Source organism: Cavia porcellus, unplaced genomic scaffold (assembly GCF_034190915.1).
Source record: "Cavia porcellus strain 051 isolate PalLab524CR breed Dunkin Hartley unplaced genomic scaffold, mCavPor4.1 scaffold_20, whole genome shotgun sequence".
NCBI lineage: Eukaryota > Metazoa > Chordata > Mammalia > Rodentia > Caviidae > Cavia > Cavia porcellus.
Window position 1 is genome coordinate 49,861,454 of NW_026947503.1, and position 18,454 is coordinate 49,879,907.

The window sequence follows — 18,454 nt, forward strand, 5'->3', positions numbered from 1 at the left end:
CTGAAGTTTATTTCCTCCAAACCGCTATTGAGCAATTTACATAGACACGAAAAGCATAGCCATTAAAATTGAAAAGAGAGGGCTGCTTCAATAGTCAACAGACGTGGGGGCAGCACTGTGGGCAATACCATAAAATAAATGAAATGTTCAATCTAAAAATGAAAAATAAACCTACCCTTTCAGCCTTTCTCAACTCTGCTTCGAAGTGAGCTCGTGCCCTTTAACAGGTGAGTCACGAAGCAGCACGTATTAATGTTGTGTTACCAGATCAGTCCCAGGAACACAGGCCATGGGCTTTCTCTATTCATGGGGACAGCTAAATGTGATCCAAAGGACCTGGGCCAGGCATTCCGGACCTTGAGCTGCCAAAATGTACTTTACCCTTCCATCCTTTAAATACAAGAAGTGAAATCCAGTCCTGTGTTTATGTATCAAATATGCCTTGGTCCTCAAATTCAAACTGCTGCCCTATACTGTAATTGCTTCATGGGCTAATTTTATCAACAGACCAGTCACCAAAAAAGTCATTATAAGATGCTATTTGCTGGTAATCACTTCAAGATCCAAAACAAGACCTTGAACATATTTGTAACAGGGCACAGAGTAACCTAACGATTGTATCTCTTATACAGAAACCTATTCAACCAAGATTATTTCAAATGCACCTCCTTAAGAAATTAGATCATGCATTACAGTTAATTTGGCAAATGAAGACAGCCAGCTGCTCAAGGGAGATCCCTAATTTTCTGACAAATTGACTGAACACCAATTTGTTTCTTAATATGATTATAGAATTAGCAGAATGGCATGAAAAATTACTATCCAAATTATTTCATTATGGCTCGTTTCTGTTATAAATTAAATGAAGTGGAAATTATATTGTTCAAAACTGAAGCAAAAATCATTGCTAAACCCAGAGACTATTTGAAGAATAAACAAATAGATAAATAAATTAACAATAAAAACGAAGACCATTTGAACCTTTGACCTGCAGGTTGTGACGTCACAGGATCCCCACGTCTATCAGGGCACCCACACCCAACACTAAATGGTGCTCATATCGCCTGGGTGTTCATTCTCAAAGCTCCGTGCCGTGGGAATCTTACTTTTAACAAGACTAATTTTCATGAACACCATACATTTTATAGCCTCCGTATGTATTTCCAATATTTCTAGCAGTTTTCCAAGATACCAGAGAAATAGTGCACAGGAAGGTTTAGATGTATCCTTTTCTTGCTGGTTATGATTCAAGAACATTAGTGCACAGAAACGGCATTTTCAATCAGAGTACCTCATGTACAGATGCAGGCAGGGGAACCCTTGTTCCTCAGGCTCCTGGAATCTCCATAAAGAAGCGGAGGCTCCCGGAACGTGGTGCAGTGGTGAGCAGCACAGAAACAGCTTCTCTGAGATTTGGGGTCCAAACACTGAAATGCAGCACGGTGCCCCAGAAAAGAGGGAAGTGGGTCTCTGAGAGCCAGCAAGGATCTGAAGTGAGATTAAAGTGCTTGGCCAGGAGCCCTCTTCTAAAGGGGCCAGCTCGGGACTCAGAGCAGCTTGCGCTGGCTCCCTCTAGTGGCGCCCAGCGACAGGGTCAGGTAGCAGAGTTCAAGTTTGCAGGAGGTCAGGGTGCTGAGTTCAAGCCTGCAGAGAGCTATGTTTAAACCAAGACAGCACAGAGTGTGCTGCAGGCTGAACAAATCGGGTTCCAGTCTCTCAGCCAGAAACCAGCTTGGACTTCAGTGGATCTAAAGGTGTGGGCTTCCTGGGATTCTCCGCTACCCCACCGTGAGTCTACAGCTGCCTCGCTGGGATTAATCAACACAGACCTGGGCTCCATCTGCCACTCTCTCTCCAGTGACAGCAGACACTCACCTTAAAGTGGACATTTTTTTATCCTCTCTCCTTTTTTTCCTGATTTTCTGTTTTCACTTCTTTTTTTCTTGTTCTTATACAGTGTGAATATTGTTTCTGGGTTTTTGTTGTTCTGTTCAATTCTTGATTTTATTTCTTTCTTTTCTTTTTCCTTCCTGTCTTCTTCACCAGGTTTCCACAGTTTTTATAATTTCCCTCTGTCCTCCAACCTTGCTTCTCATCTGTTCCTGTCCTATTTCTCTATTTTTCTCCCTAGCTCCTTTTAAATTTTCTTCCGATAGTAACATTGCCATACTGAGGACAATTTTCTGACTTGTTTTAGATTTTGTTATATAACCACAAATCTAATTCATGTGGTTAAAAGTGGCAAATTACTAGTACCATGGTTTATCATTTTCTTTGGTGCATTTGATGCTATTATTGTTGCTGATCATACCACTTTAGCCAAAGTGATATAATTGTTCTAATCAGTTGTTCTTCCTGGTAAACCGAGATTGAGATTGCCTGAGGGTCATAAACAGTGTTATAGGCCAGTGCCAAAGACCAGGGACTGGGCCGGCCAACTAGGCAGCAATTTCTCATCCCCAGTGATGTCAAGAGGAAGGATCTTGCAACATTTTGAAAACCAAAAATGCAGCTAAACCTGGAAGACACCTCTGAGAAATAGTCATTTCCTAACGGTTAGCAATAAAGCTACTGTGATAAAAACAGCATGAGGCCAGGAATATAGCTCTGAGGCACGAGGCCTCCTTAGCAAGCGTGAGGTCACGAGTTCAATTCCCACTACCAAAAAAAAAAAAAAAAAATCAGCATGATACTGGCAAAAACAGACCCAAGGATCATTGGAACGTATCTGAAGATACAGAAACAACTCAACTCCAAATGTACTCAGCCACCTTATCTTTGACAAAAGGGCCAAACACTTTCACTGGAAGTAAAATAGCCTCTTTAATACTTGGTGCTAGGAAAACTGGTGCTCTACGTGCCAAAGATTAAAACCAGACCCATATTTTTCACTGTGCATTAAACTAAATCAAAATAAATAAAAATATAAATATTAAAACAGAAACACTAAATTTGCTAGAAGATAGAATAGGCAGAACAGAGAAACCCTGATTGCATAGACAAAACCCCAGGCCCATAGGAAATAGCAAAGAATCAACAACTGGGATCTCATCTGTGCTGCCTGCATCCCTAATGAGGACAGACAGATGGAACTGTCCGAGGAAGAGGGGCAAAGCAGCGACTCCAGCATGAGCTTCTCAGCCTCTTGCACTGCCTCTCCCTGCTGCTTGTCTCCCTGCCGGCCCCAGCAGAGAGCAGGGAGCGCCCCGGGAGGGACCTTGGCCTGCGCTTCTGGTCCATTCTGGGAGCCTGAGGCATGCTGTAGTGGCCACAAGTAGATTCTCTATTGGGCTGGACAGATGAGTGAGCAGATTCTGGGCAGGAGTGGCCCGTAGGAAGATCTACTTGAAGCCAGCACACCAGGGACTGCAGAGCTTAGGATAATTATTTGCTCTCTTTATGCCTCATTGAACTTGTATGTCAATTGTTTTTCAAATTTAGGATTTATATTTGCTGAGTGGTTTACTCCCACCTCGTATCTTGCCAGTCACCAAATTATCTAGGGCTATAAGCCCTAAAGACCCTGAATCAAAAGACTGCTGGAAATTATTTTCCTGCATTTTACCTTAAATAATATTGCCAGTGAGGAAAAACCAAATAACCTTATTCAATGAGGCATATAGAGAGCAAATAATTATCCTAAGCTGTGCCTCTAGGTTCACTTGCTCTTAATTGACTTAAAAATCGCTATGTTTGGAGCCGGACAGCGGCAGTCTCCCACTAGCTTTGCCATAGATGAAGCCTCTGCCTCTGGGTTGTAGTGGTCACAGTACCTGGGGCTCAAGGGAACAGTCTGTGTTTGTAGCAAAAGTGGCCTTGAGGTCCCTAAAAGTAACCAAACCCCAGGTACTGTGACCACCCTGACCAGAAACCCCAGGCCCAAGGAGTCATAAGGTGGCATGACAGAGTTCCAGAAAGAGCTCTGTCCATCCCGGGAATGTGAGGATTCCTCCCCTCTCTGAGCCTCTCCTGCTCACCACTCTTATCTTGTGTCTGTGGCTCCTCCACTCTTCGGAGCAGAGCAGGAATCTGATTTGCAACCAGCGGTTCCTACTTCCCTGCTCTTTGGTGACTCTTCTTTTGTCACTCTGTGTCTTGAGTCACTGGCTTTAGGAAGTGGAGCAGCACTGAACCCTCTTCTCTGTTAGCCTTGGCCAAGAAAAAACACAAAAAGATGATGGAAATTCTGAGCAAGCATCCAAGTGCAACACTAGGTGTCGCCATCCTAATATTCTACATTTCCGTATTCAAGCATTTCCCAATCTGTTTTACATTTTTCCTTTAAAAAAATCTCTAAGTCAAATAATTTACCCTAAATTATTATTAACCACAAGATTCTCTACTTGGAATGCTTTTCCTTGTCACCTGGTCTAGGCTCAGGATAGTAAGCATGAATTACTACAAGCACATGATGATCTTGAGTGATGGTTTTCAGTCTTTGTTGCACATTGAAATCATCAAGAGACCAGGCATGGTGGCTTATACCTGTAAGCCCAGCATTCATGAAGCTGAGACAGGATGATTGCTGTGAACTTATGGCCAGTCTGGGCTATATAGTGAGGCCCTGCCTCAAAAAATAAAAATGAAAGATTAAGAAAAATATCACAACAATCTGGGAAACCAGTGCCTGAGTCCTTCTGAAAGATTCTGTCTTAAACAGTGCAAGGTGGGATCTGAATTGGTTGAAAGTTATAAAAAGGGCTGGTTCTACTGACATGTAAAGACTAAAACTATCAAACCCATGATGAGTGGCTCCCAAGCTTGAGTCTACGTCACAGTCACCAGTAAGGCTCCCCTCAGGCCTGGTGTGAGATAGGAAAAGGACAGTTTGCCCTCCTATGCTGCTCTGACCTGACACACTTCTGAAATGAGGTTTTCCCCACTGTGACCAATTTTTGGACACTAGCTGGATATCATAATTCAACTCAATCTTGATCAGAGTCAGGGGACCTCACAGATTCAGACTTCAGTCTCTTAAGGTGCTAGTCGCATGTGGTATGTCCCTGGGTAACTCACAACTGATACTGGATTTCCTATAAATCAAGCACTCCCAACAACTCCCTTCTGGGGTTTGTTGATTTGCTGTAGCAGCTCCTATTACTACTGCTGATTTTTCACACAGTATATTTACATCCAAAGAAGGAGACACATAGGGTGCAGCCTAGAGAGTCTGGTACACAACTGCCTTTGCCTTGGGGCGTGCCACGCTCCTGGGATATAGATGTGTTCGTCTCTGGATGGAAGCCCCCAAATTCCATGGCTCGGGGACTACTATGCATGCTGCATCACATGGGCCTGGACAGTTACGATCTCACTTTCTAGCCCCTTTCCTTTCCCCAGAGGATCAGGGTGGGCCTGAAGGTTCTAAGCATCTATTCATGGCTTGATCTCCCTGTTGAGCAGCTGCCATGCAGAAGCCTAGGAAGGATCGCCTCACCAGAACAAAAGACACTCTCCTCACTGAAGAAATTCCAAGGGATTCGGAGCTCTGTGTCCGGAGCCAGGTATGAAAGTATTAGAACACAGGTGCACTTCTGATCCCTATCACTTGAGATTACAAGGACATTAGGAACTCCATGCCCAGAACTAAGGGCAGAGACCACACACACACAACTGTTACAGCACATCTAATCAATTGGAATTTCTTTTTTTTTTTCAGTCAAAATTTCTAATATGAACCCCAGGAATACAGTTTGCCACTTTCAGTGGGTAAACAGGAACAATAACCAAGTTCCCTCCAGAAGTAGAACCTTGGCAAACTTGATAAGATGGTAGGTAAGTCCTTCCTCCACTCAGAGGACTTCAGGTAGGTTGAGGAGGGAGCCAATAAGTCCTCCCTCAACCTGGAGAAAATTTAAAGGGCTTATGAGACACCCAGTGACACAGTAGGTTCCCAGCCAAGACAAACACTATAGGCAGGGAGATCTGATGATCTGGAACAACCTGAAGATATAGAAACAACAGGAAATAAGGGCTGATTTACATCTATACTCCTAGGTCTGTGAGGCTAGGAAGAATATAGGAGTCACCCAACACTCCCTGCAGGAGGAATTCAGGTGACTGGCCCACCTCTTCATTGTGGCACCCAGCAGTTGGACAAACATCAATCACACAGTAGGACCCTAAGACACCCACTACAGATAAGTGAGGCCAAGTAGTGGGATTAGGACCAGATAGTGGGATTGAAAGACCAAATATTTGCCCAAAAGGTGAAAATGACAAAACAAAAAAGCAAAATCCAATTTCAAACATCTAGTTCATCAGGAGCAAGTAAAGGAGACATTGAAAAAGAGGATTTTAAAAGTCACACACCGAACTTCCCCGCTTCCTGCCATGCTTGGCACACTCTGGGGATTTGGGCCTCCCTGTGCCCTAAATTCTGGAAACTTGGCAGCTAGAGGTGAGTGTAGCTGCACTATCGTGAACCCGGGAGTTTGGGATCATTGCTCCCACCAGCTAGGAACCTTCACAGCTTCCTGCCACACTCCACCTACCCTGCAGATCTTCGGCCTGGCTGCCCCACACCCAGTGACCTGCTCTCAATCTGGGAACTCGGTGGCCAGAGTCCCAGGAGCTGAGGGCATTGAAGAGGATTTAAAATAGGCCTTGGGGAAGCCTTGGAATAACACTTGAAACATGGAAATATAGGAAAATGGCAAAACAAAAGACCAAAATACAATCTCAAACCTCCAGCACATCCCAAGAAACCCTAGGAGCTATGTACATAGAAGAAAATATATGCGATCCAGCTGAAATACCTCAAATAATAGTAACTGAAATAAAGAAGCAACTCCGGGAAGCTTTAAAGGAATTAAACCAAGAAAAAATCTCCTAGGCCAAACAAGAAATGATAAAAGAAATTAAAGAGATGTTGAAAATATCTAAAGAAGAGACAGTTAACAAATTGGAGGAAATAAACAAAACAGTAGAATCCCTGGATGAACAATATAAAAAACAAACAGAATACATTAATCCAATGCAAAGAGATATACAAGAAATAAAAAATTCCATTGAAAGTTGTAAAAACCACCTCAATGAAAGTGAAAATAGAATGTGAGACCTTGAAGACAAGATTACAGCTAGTGAACAGGAAAGGAAAGATCTTTTAAAAACAACAAGGAATCAGGAAATAACAATTCAACAGCTGCAAGATGATGCCAAGAAAAACAACATATGATTGACAGGGGTAAATTTAAAAAGAAGGGGATAACATAAAGTATGTCAAGAGGACATTTAGAGGAGTAATAGCTGAAAATTTCCGAAACCTGAGAATGGAAATTGACATCAGGGTCAGTGAAGAATATAGAACTGCAAATAGCCATAACCAAAATAAAACTACACCCAGATATACAATAATCAATATCCCAGAAATCCAACATAAGAATAGAATATTAAAAGCTGTCACAGAGAAAAGACAGATCACCTACAAAGGAAAACCAAACAGAATCACAACAGACATCTCAGCACAAACAATGAAGTCAAGAAGAGCATGGAGTCAAGTATTTCAGATCCTAAAGGAAAATGATTTCCAATCTAGACTGATGTACCCTGACAAACTGCGCTTCAAAATGGATGGGGAAATAAGACACTTCCATGACAAAGAACAGCTGAAGAACTTCATGATCACCAAGCCAACTCTGCAAAGAATACCGAAACACAGTTTAGATTCATTGAGGAAAAAACACTAAGCAAAGCAGACAATTAAAGAGAATGGAAAGATAAAGATGCAATAGCAGAAAGATTATATGTCAAGAATGAACCAACAAATAACAGTTATATCCATTAATGTAAACTGTCTTAATGCACCAATTAAAAGAAACAGACTGGCAGAATGGATCAAGAAAGAACATCCATCCATATGCTGTCTACAAGAAACCCATCTAACCTAAAAGGATACTCAGAGACTGAAAGTCAAAGGATGGAAAACAATACTTCATGCAACAGGAACCCCCAGAACAGCGAGGGTAGCTCTTCTCTTTGAAGACAATGTGAACTTCAAACCAATAATGATCAGAAGAGATAAAGAAGTTCCTTACATGCTGGTTAGGGGAAAATTTCAGGAAGAAGAGATAACTATATTAAATATTTATGCACCAAATTACAGAGCACCCAGTTATAGAAAGCAAGTATTAACAGAAATGAAAAATGACAAATAGCAGTAACACAATTATAACAGGTGACCTTAACACACCATTGGCGCCAAGGGGCAGATCAACCAGACAGAAAATCAGCAAAGAAATAACAGAACTGAAACACACCTGTGAACAATTGGACTTGATAGACATATACAGAGTGTTCCATCCAACAACATCAGAATACACATTGTTCTCAGCAGTACATGGGACATTCTCTAAAACAGGCCACATATTAGCCCACAGAACATATATAAGTAAATGCAAAAGAGTTCAAATTATCCCATGCATGTTATCGGTTCCTAGCACCACAAAATTAGAAATTAATGATAACAGATACTGCAAAAACCCCACAAACACATGGAAACTGAGTAACACACTCTTGAGTAATTGGTGGGTCACAGGGGAAATTAAAGAAGAAATTAAACAATACCTACAAAGAAATGAAAATACAAATACAACTTACAGGAATCTGTGGATTCAAGGAAAGCTTGCCTCAGAGGAAAATTTATTGCCCTGAGTTCCCACACCAGGAAAACAGAACAAATACAAATACATAACCTGATGCTACACTTCAAACATCTAGCAAAAGAAGAGCAAGTCAATCCCAAAGCCAAAAGAAGGGAGGAAATTATAAAAATCAGACCAGAAACTAATGCAATAGAGACTAAGAAAATAATCCAAAGAATCAATGAATCAAAGAGATGGTTTTTGGAAAGAATAAATGAAATTGGTAAGACCCTAGCAACCTTATTTTAAAAAGGGAATAAAAAGCTCAAATACATGTAATAAGGAATGAAAAAGGTAAAACCACCACAGACTCTGTAGAAATGCAGAAGATCATGCCATTTCATTACATCTCATACTGTAGTAAAATCAACTTGGTACTGGAAAAAAAAAAACAGAGCCGAAGACTAATGGAATATATCAGAAGATACAACCCCAACTACAAACATAAATAACCACTTTCTCTTTGATAAACGGGCCAAATGTGTTCACTGGAAGAAGGACAGTCTCTTTAATAAATGGTATTGGAAAAACTGGCTCTCCATATGCCAAAAACCAAAACTAGACCCATGCCTGTCACCATGTACTAAATTAAAATCTAAAATGGATCAAAGATCTGAATATTAAAACAGAAACACTAAATCTATTGGAAGACAAAATGGGTAAAAATCTTGAAGATGTATGGATAGGTAGACAATTCAAGAACAAGAACCCAACCTCATGGAACTACTTCCCAGAATCAATAACTGGGATCACATATATACTAAACGTTTCACATATTACTAAAACGTTTCAGCACATCAAAACAAATCTCAAGCGTAGTGAAAAGATCACCAACAAACTGCGAAAAAATCTTATTGAATTGTCCCTCAGAAAAAGGACCTCTGTCTAAAACATATAAAGAATTTAAAAAATTCAGAGCCCTGAAATACAAAGACCTAATCTAAAAATGGTCATCTGAGATGAATGCACAGGTCTCAGATGAAGAAATACAAATGGCAAATAAATACATGAAAAAATGTTCATCATCATTACTCATTAGAGAAAATGCAAATTAAAACCACACAGAGATTGCATCTCACGCCTGAAAGAATGGCCAGGATCAAGAAAACTACCAACAACAAGTGCTGCACAGGCTATGGGGAAAAAGGAATTCTCTTGCACTGTTGGTGGGAGTGTAGACTGGTGCAGCAATTGTGGAGGTCAGTCTGGAGATTTCTCAAAAACCGGGGATTGGAAGTCCCATTTTCTGAAGCTATTAAACTTCTACCCATATTCCCAGAAGAAGTGAAAACATCATACCATAGTGATATATGTGCACCCATGTTTATACCAGCACCATTTGCAGTATCCTGAGTTTGAAACAAACAAAGTGTCCACCATCTGAGGAATGGACAAAAAAGATGTGGTATTTTCATACAAGGGAGTACTACTAAGGTGTTAAGAATGAACACAATGAAATATTTATAAATAAATGGCTGCTGCATGAGACCATACTCTTAGCAAAATAAAATCAAACTTACATGTATAAATACCTAATAGTTTCCCTAGTCTAAGAAATGATAAGAATACATAAAAGTATGTGCTAATCATGATTCCCCATTATATTGCTTTGAAGTCTTATCATGTTTTCCTGGTTTAATTCTGGGTTGTTTGATTTTATTATCTGTGATGGTATGAACAGGTATTTTGAAGAAAACAACACATTATAATAGCTAGTGTGATTTAATGTCATATTGTTTTGATGTCCTACCAAGTTTTGTTCTTCTGTCTCAAATCGATTTCATCATGTTATACCTTATTGGATTTTATTACATGTAACAATATAAACAAATATTTATGATCAAGGAGATAATATACTAACTACTGTTGGATGTCTCTTAGTTGGTTCTGAATACCCTGTAATGCTTTCATTCTCTTGAATGGTTTTACACTGTGTTGTTATGTTTGATATTACAATGTATGAAGGTTTACTCAAATATTTTAAGGAAAGAGACACTATGATAGCTACTGTTATGTCGGGTTGTTGAGTGTGAAAACACTACATTGCTTAAATTGTTCTGTTGTGAGTTGTGTTATGTCCTCTTTAATTTTCTTTAAAACAAAAAAAAGAAATGTGAATTTCTTTACATTTACATTTACATTACAATCATTTACAAAATTTGTGTTATGGGGAAAAATATTTTACAGACTTTTCTTCAAGTCATGGAATTATTTGCATAATTTGGTTGCTTTTCCCCATAAAGATAATGACTTATCTCTGGTGTGGATATAAAGAAATGCCAGAAGTGGTGACTTCTGCTACACAGACCATCAGAGATCATAGGCAGGTTCTGTCCAGCATCTTCCCTACCCCTTTGTCCTTCAGTTGAACATTTTTTTACAACTATGATCCTCTCTGTTTCTGCCTATGCTTGTGGCCATAATGGCAGACTTAATAATAGGAGAGGCACCAGATTGTCCGCAAGGAGAATCTTATCCTGTGGGGTGAAGGCGGATAGAAAAGAAACAAGACAAAGCAAACTATGGTCAAGTAACTGTGACTGAAGTGCATAGCAAGACAGGTTTGCAGTCAGGTCTGTCCTCTGCCTCCGAGGTTTGGTGTTCACTAATACAGTTTGGCTGTCACAGGATAAAGGCACTAATACCAGATGCAGAGAATGCAAGGAAACAATTCTAAAAAGGATTTCATATGAATAATACAGAGCAAACGAAAGCCATACAAAAAATGGAAACATACTATATTGCTAACAAACAAATGAATGAAGGATGAAGGAATGCAACAATAGGAATAAATGAGCACACAAACCAACAAATCTATGGATGAATGACAAAGGGGTAGCAGGCTTTGGGAAACTCACAGGAAATAACATCCTTGGTTGTAGAAATGTAAAATCAAGGTTTGCTATGGAAACAAGGCCCACAGTGAAGGAAGCTGGGAAAAGGCTAGCAGCACAGAGGTGCAAGTCCACCTGTGTGGCCAAGGGCAGTGCACAAAATGGGATGTGCTACTCTCAAACTCCTCATTCCCTTCAAGGAGCACTCAAGGAACTTCAGCCTGCTACCCGACCACCATGCTAAAAGAGCTTCTTAATCCTCTTCCTTTGCTTGTTGACAGAAGACATAATTTAATTAACCATACACACTATGATTGCTTCAGAACAACTAACACAGCTCTACCTGCAGGTAACTTAAGACCACTGGGATCTGAGGTCTCCATAAGATACATGATGACTGGTCAGTAATAGTAGTTGTCACTGATCATACAATACACACACAATAGATAACTATTCTACAGAGAATTTCAAAGACACCTGGAGGTGCTCCCTACAAGGAGAGCATGCTGCAGCAGGTGGGACACATAGTGTCCCATAGTGTTAAGTGAGCCCAAAGCTCACTTAACCTTGGAGCTATGGCTCTAAGTATCTTGCATTCACTCCAACCAATCACATCTTCGAGTTGGGAGTCTCACTGCGTTATTGGCTGCCTCAGGCCTTCAACTGCCTGCTTTGTGACATCATCCAACTAGCAGAGCTGCCATTGGTTGGGCAAAGTTGTGGTTTCCAAGGAGTTGTCCCAAGGAAGTACTGGATATTGGCCAGCCAACAGCCACCAGTGCTCTTCCTACTGGACAATTTTATACTTCGGATTCAGCCACCCAGCTATCTTTCAATACTCTTTCCTTATCCTTTGCCTCACTACTTGCTTTATCGTTTCTCTGACTATGTCAGGTAAGCACACCACAATTCCCATGTCTCTGACATTACACATTCCTTCCTATCCCAAATAACTTGCTTAGTCGGGATCAATAACCTTGGGAGATTGGAGGATGTATCTGAAGAGGAAATCGAAAGATGTACTTTGACTCAAGGTTTGAGAGTGTATAAGAATGTGACTTAGGACACATGGTTGACCTGTGGCACAGAAAATGTTTGTTAACATTTTCTCGGGTCTGACTTAGTTCCTAAGCTCTATTACCTGTCTTTATTAATGAATGTGGTATATTACAGGCCACAGGAAAAGAAAATTAACCAAAGCCATGTTGAGTAAGACAGTTTCAGCAGAAAGTGACATCACCGCAGTCAGTTGGTTGAGAAACCTTAAGTCTGTGTCAAGGTAGTTCACCATAGATAGTGTCCCTACACTATGGCGTCCACCTATACAGTGGTGATGGCTGATCACATGTTACAGAGGTATGAATCTGAAATGGGTGAAAACACAGTTAGCGAGACTGCAAGGCACTAGGACTGTGCTAGATCCAGAAAGATACTTTAGGAGAAGACTTTTTCAGGGGTTGCAAGAAGCAGAATTCAAGAGAAACTGTGTAGGCCTGGGTGATTGGGGTGGAAGACACTATACAGAATGAGAAGGGAGCACAGAAATAAAAAGAAATTGAGGAAGGGCATGGGGATGTGCACCTCAAAAGAATATCCTCTGTGGATGAGGATGAGAGGGAAACTTCACAGGGAAAAAGGAATTCAGCAGACCACAGAATAAACACACAGAACAGTCTCCTCATACAAAGGCAAAGAGAGGCTGTGTGTGCATCAAACCTTCCTTGGAAGGTGTGAGTGGGAAAGTGAGGCTGGAATTGGATTTTCCTCGGAGAATGGGCCTCATCAGAAGTGCCACCTTCTCTGGCCTGTTGTTAGCAATTGTTTCTTCCACCCCAGAGGCCACTTCAAAATACTTGGGAGTGAATATTTTCAAAGTGGGGCACATGATTCTTCCTTTATATGTGATAAGTAATGTCACCATCTAGAGGGCTAGGAAAATAGTTTTGAGCAGTCCATTTAATGTTGATTTTTCGCTAAAGAAGTTTTATAAAATGATGTTTACTACTACTTGTGTACCAGAAAGAAAGCTTGCTCTGTGTGCTCAGTAAATTTTATATCAGACATGATCGTCACCTTTATAACAATTTACTCTCTAAAGCAGATTGCACCCTTGGTATCAACATCATTCACCAATGTTCATGCTCAAGATCCGTTTTTCACACAGGAGAAACTAAAGAATTAGTTGGTTCCAATTAAAAAGGAAATGACAAGCCCCGCTTTTTGCATTGGAGTTTCATCTAAATCAATTTTGGGTGCTGCTGTGAGCTCCCCTGCTTTTCAATGAATTCTTTCAGTTCCTGTTCTTCCAGGTACAGAGGAGGCTGAGGCATAATCCTTGTAAGTAAAAACCCACGTGGGCAAACACCAAAACATAACACAAATAGGAAAGAACACCTGGGGATTCAGATAAGTGACAGTGTCCCAGGCTTCAGTTACAGACTCTTAAGGGGGAAACAAAACAAAAGAAATGAAAAACAAATAAAGAAAATGCTAAGGATGGTACTAAGCAATGTACTATGAACATAAAATAAGAAAGAGACCAAAGTAATCTGTCCAAAGTAAATGCAATAATATATATCGATAGCATTTGACTTGTAATCTAAGCGTGACGAGTGAAATTTTCTTCCTCTTCCCCTTTGTTTTGCACTTCTGCTTTTTTTATTCCTCTGCCTCCTCTTCTGTCTCAGTCTCCCTCTCTTCCTTTGATCTTTCTTTTCTTGGTAACAGCAGTTAAATTTAGGAACATGTGCTTGCCACATAGGTGCTGTGCCACTGAGCTACATCCATGGCCCAGTGACAGATTTCTTTCTAGAAGTGAAACACATCCTGATTGCTGAAGATGACCCTTTAGTAAGATGGGGAGAGAAATGGAAACTTTCCGGATTCTCTTTCAGTGTAGCCTTCCGCAGTGACAACATCCACTGTGAAATCTGGCTCTTGGGATGAGTATTATTCCTAGGTGGGTGTAACTGAAACAACAGTGCATGAGCAGAATCATGGAATTCACTTATAATTGTTTTGTACACCATGCTGTGCTTGCTTTTTCTGTCTTTACTTTTGCTTTTGTTCTTATTTTCTCTTGCTTTTGCCTTCTTTCACTGTTTGTTTTTGAAATACGGTCTGCATTTGTTGACCAGACTGGGTTTAAAATACGATTGTTAACTGATAAATCTTCCTGAGAGCTGGCAACAGGGGCCAAGTGCCACAGAGGATGTACCACTCTCAATCACCTTGTGACTAGATTTAAAGTGCATAAACTATGACTTCTCCGATGAATACTTAACCGGTGTTTGCGGCCTGTGGCACAGTTTTCAAGGACAGAGTTTCCATGCTAATATTTGCTCAGGATGACTGCACTCAAACAGAATTCCTAGTAGGCACTAACTTTGGTTCATCACGTTTCCTACAACAAGGAAATCACATTTATTTGGCTGATGTGGCTTTTATAACAGCACTTTATGTATAGATCCACTATTCCTTGTCACTTGCCAACAAACTAGCAAATGAACTCTGGCATGACTCTGGGACCACATTATTTATAATGTTCCATATTCTTCTTTCTCTCTGTGATGCTATATTTCTTCATTTAACTATCTCTACATCTGCAGAGCCTGCCTTATCTTCCTCCATGGAAATCCTGTGTTGTATGTCGGTTTCAAGCATAAGTGAAATGTTACTGTGTTTTGTTTGGAACCACTTGGAGATGAGTAACTTGTAAGTCAGACAGATGAAAATACATTTTTTTTCTCTATGCCATTTCTGGAGAAAATGATCCTCAGGTACCCATGCAGACATAGTGTCAGAAGGTAGGTGTGCAGAAGGGAAAGATAGAGTCCTGCAATGTACCAACCAACCAGGAATATCAATGAGCCATGGGACAAAGGGAAGGTCCTGCACCTGCACAATGAGGTACCAAAGAAGAAAAGCTTAAGAGTCATACTGTCTCCAAGCATGTGAGTACCTAAATCCCTACCAAGGGTTTCTTTCCAACTCCTTTGTGGCTTTTGTTCCCCTGACAGGGAGTCAGGGTCTGTAACCTGATCCTGATACTAATTGTTTGGAGCCCTTGAACAATTCCATGGGGCCTCCCTGCTGTGAATGACCTCACTCAACACCAGTAAGCTGACAAATCTCTGGAGTGGGAAGGATTTGAAACCCAACTCTGTGGGCCCTAAGTCAGGGTGTGTGCAGGGACCATGCAATCACGGACAGACCAGGGTTGGGAGAAAGAGGCGACTTAGGACCATTGAGCACCTGTGAAGGGGTGTGTGGGGTCTTCCGAGATCCAGATGGCAGAGACATAACTTATGAGAAGCACTGAAACCACTGCATTAAGTTGCGGCACAGGAATGTCTTTCATTGCTGGCCTAAGACTGAAGACTGGTACCACAGGCATTCCAGGTAGAAGGACCTTAGGACAGGTAGTAGTGATGCTCAACCACACTGAGAATTTGTCAGTCTCATCCGTGTTTTCGTGGCCCTCTTGCTTCCTGCAGAACATTTCCATATTCCACCACCTACTGGGACGTCCAGTGCTCAGCAGCTCTCACCTTGCATGGTGAGCAAGGCTGCTTTAACACCAAGTGCCTGCAGCTCCAGCGGAGTAACACCTCCAGGCCTCAGTTCAGCAAGGCTCCCGCCCTCCGCCTCTGCCACCTACTTCAAGCCAGTCATGGCCAGTACCTACATTTACCAACACTGTAGCATAAGTAGGTTTGCAGGGGTCTCTGGCCAGTGCCAGCTGTCCACTACGGCTTTGCGATACCCAGGCCTTTGGCAGTGGGATCAGAGGGCAAGCTCTACATACCGATATCCACCCCTCTGTAACGCTGCCATGACTGTCACTGAGCAGAGCACGGTAGTGGCCTCAACACCCATGCCTGTCTGTGCTGCTGCCATGATCCCAGTATATCCATCTGCCAGCCTGGTTCCTGCTACACTACCCACACGCATGGCAAGTCAAGGACACGGCCACTACTACAGTCAGGGTGCCCTGGGGCCTCTGCTGTCTGCAGAGCATGGAGCACTGTACCCATATGAGTGTGTGCCACACACAGGCAGTGGGGCCTCTGGGCCTCAGCAGCACATTGTGATGGTGCTGAAGGAGATCCAGCACACAAAGATGACATCGTCCTCTACTGCTCCAACCAAGTACAGTTCAGAGTCTACGCAAGCCAACACTGAAATGCGTTATCCAGGTGGGTACTGACAGCAAGATTGTAAAGGAATGTGGTTAGCACACTAAGGAGGGTTGAATCAGCACCTTAGTCCTAAGTAAAGGGACAGACAGAATTTCTGTGCTGAGACTTCACTATCTTTAAGAAGCTCACTCCACTCCCAAGCTCTGCATGTAGGGAATGCAGGACACTGTAATGACCACCCCTGCTGCACTGAGGAGAACCCCAGCTGCCCACAATTTTATGTTGGCAAGGACAGAGTCATCTTCCAATATTTGCACCAGGAAATATGGTATTGTATTTCCTAGTTCCTGTCCAACTCATGTGCCCTGGTGCCTGTCTTGCTTAAAAAGAAAACATGAAATTCTTGTCTCTCTTGCTCCACGGTAGCAGTGTTCTTTACAAGGAAGAGAGGAGAAAGGACTGGGTGAATCTGATAGCTACAACTGATCAACTTTATCACTGATTGTGAATATGTGAGGCATTTGCACATCTGTGTAAGTGTGTCTGTGTGTGCGCATATTTGTTGAGAGTGTGCGTGCTCTACTTGTCATGGAGGCCAAGGACTTGTTCCTCATAAGCAATAACCTACCACCGTATACCCAATCATTTTGTGATTTGAAAAGCACTTTCCCGTCCCTTTAAAATAGAACAACACCAGAAAATTATAAGTCAGGAAAAACAAACATGGGGCGAATAGCAAGAAGAAGGATAACATATACCTCTTAGCTACAAACTAGTCCTGTCCATCACGATGAGAAAGAGCTCAAAGAAAAGTGGTGCTCCTCCTAGGGCTGCTGAAGGCTGCGCTGGAATAGATCTTCTTCCTTGTTTCATTTGCAGTGAAGGAAACTTATGCAGAGCAAGACAGATCCCTGGGGTCAGAATATCAGGTCCAGGAAGTGGATGCTCCACACCTTCGAGAATTCATCCAGTCTTGCACAAATAGCTGTACTCAGTTGCTTCAGGTAACCCCACCAAGTGAGTTTGATGATAATTCACGGAGAGTGACTCAAAGAACTCCATTCGTCACATGATTTTGGATCATACCTCGGAGCTACCAGGAGAGAAACACGGAGAGTGTTAAAGGCAAGGATTCAAAGCCTATGAAAACCCACCTCATTTACACTGGTAATGAACACCTGCCTCTCCTCTCTTTACAGGTCCCTGAACGTCCAGGCCTGCGGGCTTCAACTGAATGTGCCATCCCCGAAGAGTTGTGGTATTCAGAGGGCTTTGGGAGAACACATCACCTGAGTCCTCAGCAAGCAGGGACCCTTGACAAGGGGATGGAGTGGAGCCCAGGGTGGGCAAATGTTGGGGTCCTGGTGGAGAACATTCATCTTCCTCAAGTGCTCCATCCCTTAGAAGATCTTGAGGACTCCAAACATCCAACAGCCATGGAAGCCCACGATGATAGGGCCATGGATGTGAATGGGGCACAAGAGAGTTCAGGGATGGAAAAGTGTCCCTGTCCTCAAGGGAGGGAGAGAAAACGTAAGGCCTCAGAGCCCATGGCTGTTGCCCTGGAAGCTAAGATCCATTGAAGGAGAAAGATAGCCAGTTAGGTGGACCAGAGGGCCTTTGCAGTGTAGTGGACAGTGGAAGGGCTCCTGAGGGCAACACAGAGAAGACACATAGAAAGTCTCCCAGAGGAGCATCAGGCAGGCCCAAACAAGATAAGGGTTGTGGGCAAGCTCGGGCCAAGAAGACCAACAGAAAGCAGGCGGCAGAGAGAAGGCAGGCAACAGCCCAAATCAAGGCCCAAGACAAACCAATTGCAAACAGGAAGCTCAAGAGA

General features: G+C 42.1%; 1 protein-coding gene across 1 annotated transcript; it reads left to right on the forward strand.

Annotated features, from left to right (window-relative positions):
- Positions 1 to 12,233: 12,233 nt before the first annotated feature.
- On the forward strand, positions 12,234 to 18,200 carry LOC134471798 (uncharacterized protein C2orf78-like). Its single transcript, XM_063231801.1, has 3 exons — positions 12,234 to 16,674; positions 17,497 to 17,621; positions 17,817 to 18,200. The coding sequence occupies exons 1-3, from the start codon at positions 16,032 to 16,034 to the stop codon at positions 18,198 to 18,200; spliced, it is 1,152 nt and encodes a 383-aa protein (XP_063087871.1). The 5' UTR covers positions 12,234 to 16,031.
- The last annotated feature ends 254 nt before the right edge of the window (positions 18,201 to 18,454 follow it).

Coding starts and splice junctions, on each gene's coding strand:
- LOC134471798 (XM_063231801.1), top strand. CDS start 16,032: ATGGTGAGCAAGGCTGCTTTAACACCAAGTGCCTGCAGCTCCAGCGGA. Junction 16,675..17,496: donor CACTGAAATGCGTTATCCAG/GTGGGTACTGAC, acceptor TTTCATTTGCAG/TGAAGGAAACTTATGCAGAG. Junction 17,622..17,816: donor GCTGTACTCAGTTGCTTCAG/GTAACCCCACCA, acceptor CTCTCTTTACAG/GTCCCTGAACGTCCAGGCCT.